Source organism: Octopus bimaculoides, chromosome 25 (assembly GCF_001194135.2).
Source record: "Octopus bimaculoides isolate UCB-OBI-ISO-001 chromosome 25, ASM119413v2, whole genome shotgun sequence".
NCBI classification, from domain to species: domain Eukaryota; kingdom Metazoa; phylum Mollusca; class Cephalopoda; order Octopoda; family Octopodidae; genus Octopus; species Octopus bimaculoides.
The window spans coordinates 20,703,055-20,709,540 of record NC_069005.1 but is presented as its reverse complement, the minus strand read 5'-3'; the positions used below and the strand labels follow the sequence as shown (position 1 = coordinate 20,709,540).

General features: G+C 36.6%; 1 protein-coding gene across 4 annotated transcripts in view; it reads left to right on the top strand.

Moving 5' to 3' along the window:
• The window catches only part of LOC106875168 (leucine-rich repeat-containing protein 71), a 53,274-nt gene extending 47,120 nt beyond the window's left edge, over positions 1-6,154 (top strand). The window contains exons 15-17 of one of the 4 annotated variants that reach the window (XM_014923198.2): positions 316-430; positions 1,950-2,068; positions 5,905-6,154. In XM_014923198.2, the coding sequence (XP_014778684.2) occupies positions 316-430; positions 1,950-2,068; positions 5,905-6,009 (339 nt within the window). In that variant the 3' untranslated portion in view covers positions 6,010-6,154. Of the gene's footprint in view, positions 1-315; positions 431-1,949; positions 2,069-5,904 lie in introns of those variants that run through there. The other 3 variants (XR_008266759.1, XM_052976693.1, XM_052976694.1) reach the window with 3 other exon arrangements.
• Positions 6,155-6,486: the final 332 nt, after the last annotated feature.

The following is a 6,486-nucleotide window of genomic DNA, read 5'->3' as shown; positions in this document are numbered from 1 at the left end:
GGGGAGGGGAGGGGGAGGAGGAGGAAGAACTGATGTTAAATAGTTTTTTTCAAATTTTGGCTCAAGACCAGCAATTTTGAGGGGAGGGGTAAGTCAATTACCTTAAGCCTAATACTTGCCAGGTAACTTTATTTTATTGATCTCAAAAGGATAAAAGGGGCAAAAGTCAACATGGACAGTATTTGAACTCAGAACATAGAGAATTGGATGAAAAGCCACCACTAACCATTTTGTCCAACATGCTAATGATTCTGCCAACTCGCTATCTTACTGGTATCAAATAATGACAAAATACAAACATTCTGATAATTGCAGGGAATTACCATCATGGAACATGGCCATCCTCTCATGGGTAGAGTTGAATACAACAGTGTGAACAAAGAACTTTGGGTTACTGGCAATAAAATGCTCAAATGCTTAGATTTATCCCGTGAGTATAGTTTTCTCATCATTTACCTAGTTATAACCATTCTAGGCATAGTGTATCTAGGACTACAGCAGTGTGATGTGGTGCAGTGTGTCATAATATGTTGTTGTAGTTATATAGTTCTAAGTGTATCTAGGGCTACATTATTGAATGTTTTGTCTTTTATTCAAACATAGTATATCTAGGACTACAGTAGTGTGATGTGATGTAATGTGGTGCAGTGTGGCATAATATGGTGTTGTGGTTAAATAGCTTTAATGGTGACTATGCAAGACTAAGTGTATCTAGGACTAATTTATCTCATGTATAGTCTTTTATTCAGACAGTATATCTAGGACTACATTACTTAATGTGACTTATGTTTTACTCAGACATAGTGTATCCTGGACTAATGTGTTCTTTCCATTTTCAAGATGGTAGGATTTGTAGGAAATTTGGCTGCTATTTCTAACAGTTCAAGCAACAACAGAGAGGCTCTCTCTCATTCTGTGGTGCTGTATTCAAATTTTCATATCATCATTATTTAGCAAGGCATGCACTCCACTATGCTGACATACTTGATATTATGTACATTAGGAACTCTTTAATTGACCTCACTGGTTATGTGACCCACTGCCCCTGTAATGCAGTTGGTTATGTGACTTCCTGCCCCATGATACAACAGTTCCAGTCAATATGACACAGATGGTTATGTAACTCACCACTCTAATGACATACACAAATAACTGTTAGAAGGGAATTTGAAGTAAAATCAGTCAAAGCTGAAACAGCTTAAAACTATGCTTTTATGGCTTAGTTAGAAGATGACACAGGGAGGGCACGCATTATGACTCCTCTTGCTGAGCCTCTGAGATGTTTGTGGCAGGCACATCTGGATATAGGATGGGTCCTACCAAAAGGCTTATAAGACAGAGAACATCACTAAAGGTACCTGACAATAACAAAGTAAAGGGTTAAGTCTTCAAGCCAAGATTTACAGACCTCTCTACCCCTTTAAACTCCTATACAAGTGCCATCTATCCAGTTCCACTCACAAGGCCTGGGGTACTACTTAACATTAGTTATTTTGTACTTTTTATTATTTTTTTAAGTGATCCAGCATCGGCAGAAGATAGGGGTGGAAACTACTCTGGGGATCACATTTAAATGGATTACACATCACTGCACAATTAGTTGATTTACTCTGAGATACACTAACTAAAAATATAGTAGGATGGTCACTACTGGAACACATCTGATGATAGATCTGTTGGATCAAACTTGACCTGGGGTTAAACAACAACAGCCGATCAGTTAGCTAGATTGTCCAATCTACTAGAAACACTAGATAAATCAAATCACACTGCACAGTTTTCAAAAAGGGAAAAGACGAGTACACTATGCCTAGTCAAATAAATAAATGTGATGGTCATGGTTAAAATATCTTTCATCATAATTCAAAAATATTCCAGCCGTGGCCATCTCATCTTGTTCTGTTCAATTAAGATCGAAACATCAACAACATTGGTTATTTATTAATCAGGTAACAAGATTACCTCCAATGGTATTAAAGAGTTACTAGATTCCATGAAGAAACAATCAGAGCAGAATATCACTGAACAATCTGGTCTGTTCCCTGGACTTCTTTGTTTGAGAATTAAGGTGAGTAGTGAACTCTATGTTTTAGTAAGTTAGGGTAAGTAGAAAAATCTTTGGTCAGTACTCCTTAGCTCTCAGCTTTAATATTCCAGTGGGTGAGCTGAGCATGATACACAGCTCAACTTGTCCAGTTTAGCTGCAAAATCCTTGTATCATCATTCAAAATAGTGGATTGTTTATTTGAAGACCTAAACTGCCCCTCTCAAGGAAACACAGATACCTGAGTGATTAGGATTCCTGACAACAGCTTGATAGGGCAATGGTGGATTTCTTCTGTCAATAGTTTACCTAGCTGTCTGTAGGTGCTACAGTGTGGTATAGTTCACTATTCTGTGTCCATGACCAAGGCACTTAACTGTCAAGAGGTCAGTCTACCATGTAGTATGCAGGTACCACAGTTTGGTATAGTTCACTGTACTGTGACCATGGCCAAGACACTTGACTGTCAACTGTGTGTATGTATACATATCTATCTGTCTGTCTGTGTGTCTGGAAGGGAAGGGAAGGTAATTAGATGAGATGTTGGGAAGAGATGGAGACTAGAATGGAGTAAATTCAGAGAGCTATTACCACTAATGGCAACAAAAGGTCTTTCTCTCAAAGTGGAAGGCTGGTTGTTTGATGCTTGTGCACAAACAGCAATGTTACATGGTAGTTAAATGTAGGCTGTGAATGCAGAGGACATATGAAAACTTGAAAGAACCCAATCTAGTATGCTATGCTGGATGTGCAATGTCAGTATGCATGTACAAGTGTAGATGTGTTGAGAGAAAAATTGAGCATAAGAGAAATCAGATGTGGTGTGCAAGAGAGGAAACTGCTCTGGTGTGGTCATGTGTTACATATGGATGGGGACAGCTACAAAAAGAAATGCCAATTGCTAAATGTGGATGGAGCCTATGGAAGAGGGAGACCCAGGAAGACATGGGCTGAAGTGGTGAAAAATGACCTTCAATATGTTGAGCCTCATGGAAGAGATGACAAAGGGCTGAAATGATTAACAATTCATTGTGCTTGAGAAGACCCATGCAGCTAAGCAAAAATGAGGCCCTGAAGGCAGGTTGCTTATGTCTATGCCTCTTGCACACAATTTATTCCTGATAAATCTCTCCCCAACAACTTATCTAACTACCCTTACCCCTATCTTGCACAGTCCTTTCATACCCTTATGAACTTACCTGCCCACTCACCCAACTCAATCCTCTGTACCATTTCACTTATATCTACCTCCATGTATCTTGAAGGGATACCGCAACACATTTTTACCATCATCTTCTCTCTCTCTTCTCTTTTCTTTCTTTTCCATTTGAGATAGCCATGGCACCCAGGCCAGAGAAAATCCACCTCAATAAATTTCCCTCTAACCCATGCAAGCATGGAAAAGTGGATATAAAAGCAATGATGATAATATATATATATATATATATATATATAAAGTAGTTGTATACTGCCAACTTAATGTGACAGTCCCAATAAAGGAATATACTACTGTTATTTAGCCCTAGGAAGCTGGACTGCTTCCTGTCGGCCTTGACACATTTCCTGTGTCCTTATGTTTGCGAGGGGGAGACAAACTCCTCCACCCAGCCTAGCCAGCATTCAGGGACATGTTTCTGAGTCTTTGCTCGTCATCAGCCTGAAGTAGCATGACCAGCTGGTTGAAGAAGTCTGTCTAACACTCGCGAACATATATTATTTCAGTGAAATGTGTCAAGGCCAACAGGAAGCAGGGACTGTCACGTTAAGTTGGCAGTATACAACTACTTTATCGCATCACTACTGCTTAAGTCTCTCTGAGAGATTTAGAAATGTATTATTTCTAATATATGTATATATATATATATATATATATATATAATTATATGTATTTCTTCTATCTTAATGAATAATAATTCTTCGGATAGAATAAATGGGTTAATAGAAACCAATTACAATTTTAATATCACAGATCCCTATGGATCACACAGGTTGTAATCCTTTGAAACATATGTAGGAATAAAGTATGCAATTATAACATGCGTTTTCTCCATTCCTTAAATTTATATATATATATATATATATATATATATATATATATATATTACATGGAAAATTGCGAGCATGAAGAGTCATATTCTTAAGATTATAAACCTGGAAAAGTACAGGACAAGTTATTACACCTGTAAAAGTATAGGACAAACTGTTACTTCCAGTAAAGTAAAGAATAAGAAACTTTTTACTTAAAATATTGCAGCAAAGAATACCAGTTCTGCTAATTTCTCACTCTTTACAGTTGTCACCTTTTAATTTTATTGCATAAAACTGTTCAGTTAATTTGTAAGTTTGTCTAATTAGTCACTATTTTCTCTATTTAAGGTAGTAAATTAGCCAAATTCCACTTAAATAAGTATAGTGTCATTTGTAAACTATAATAAAATAAGTTTTAATATTCAAATTTTAATTTTAGCTGCAATATTTTAAGTAAAAAGTTTCTTATTCTTGTCAAAAACATTAAGAGTATTGGAAGTTTCAAAGTGTTTAGTTAAAAAAAAAATAATTAAATAATCTGTACGTCAAATTGAATAGATCTGAAATGGATAAAAGGCAGAGTCAACCTCGGTGGAATTTGAACTCAGAATGTGAACACAGGCTAAATACCACTATGCATTTCGCCTGGCATACTAATGTTTCTGCCAGCTCATTGCCTCAGAATGTAAACATTCATTTTAGCAATATATTTTTTATTCTTATTGCTAAAGCATTACTTACTGACATAAAATTTCATGGCATTTTACCCCATAACTTTTTTCTACTAATTTTTGTTCAATGCGACTAACAATTCTGAATTCGTCATGCATTTTTCTATCATTTAAACCTAAGAAAAGTATACTTTTATTTTAACATTAAAAAGTTTATGTTAATTGAAATGAATACCTGTCTTACTTCCCCCTTGAGGTTGCAGATATTTTGATGTAACTTTTTTTCTACTGAACCAAATCTCAAACTATTTATGCCAAAGTGTAGCTGAGGAGGTGTCCTCTTGAAAACTTAACAGTTTGCAATTTAGTTGAGAACTGAATTACTGGTGAAGCTTGGAAGCTGCTGCAATTGACGAAATGGTGAACTTAAGAATATATTCAACCACTACTGTAGTTGATTGATATATATGCTTCCATGCTTCCCAACAACATGGTCCCAGGTTCAATCCTACTGTGTGAGACCTTGGACAAGAGTCTATTGTTATAGCCCTGGGCCAACCAATGCCCTGTGAGTGGATATGGTAGATGGAAACTGAAAGAAGTTCATTTACATGAATATATATATGCGTGAATATATATATGCATATATATGTATACATGAATATATATATGCATGCATGTGTGGATGTATGTGTATGTAGGCGCATGTGTGTGTGTGTGTGTTCTGTCTCCTTGCCTTGACATTGTATGATAGTTGTAAATGAATGTCACCATCATACAATCAGTGTCCTTCACTCTTAATCTTCCATGCAAACATGTCTTGTCATGGGGAAATATTACCTTGCTTAGAAACAGGCGAGGGTTGGCAACAGGAAGGGCATCTGGACCATAGGAAATCCAACTCAACAAAATTCCATCCAACCCATGCATCCATGGAAAAGTAGATGTAAAAGTAATGATGATAATAACAATATACAATCACACACGTATATACATGTATGCGTGTGTAAGTTTATGTATGTTTTTGTGTATATGTGTATGTGTGTATCTATGCATGTATGGATGTGTATATTGCAAGTGTGTGTGTGTGTATGTGTATGTGTATATTGTAAATATTCTCATATGTTTTTCCCTTCTCTCTCTCTCCTTTATAACATGCAGAAAAACTTGGCCCCTGAGAAATGTCCCTATGTAAAGGAACTAAATGAGTTAATGGCCGTTCGGGATCCAGTACGCAAATTAGTGAAAGACGAAAATGGTAATTAGAAATAACGACTCACTGATGAAGCAGGGTACCATAGACTGTGCTGCTCTCTTCACTTGCCAGACATTTTTTTTAATAATTCAAGTATTTTCATTCATTAAAAAAAAAAAGTAAAACAGTTACAAAAAATGTTTTATTTAAACTAAACTGTTGTTTATTGTTTTCTTTTAAAAAAAATATGATGGTAGTAAACCCAGGCGTGGCTGTGTGGTAAGAAGCTTGCTTCCTGACCGCAAGGTTCCAGGTTCCGTCCTACTGCATGGCAGCTCGGACAAGTGTCTTCTACTTGTATCCTTTGATAGACAGAAACTGAAAGAAGCCCGTTGTATACATATTTATATATATGTGTGTGTGTGTATTAGTGTGCATGTGTGCGTGTCCCCCTGCCATTGCTTGACAACCGATGCTGGTGTGTTTACATCCCTGTAACCTAGTGGTTCAGCAAAAGAGTCCAATAGAATAAGTACTAGGCTTGGAGT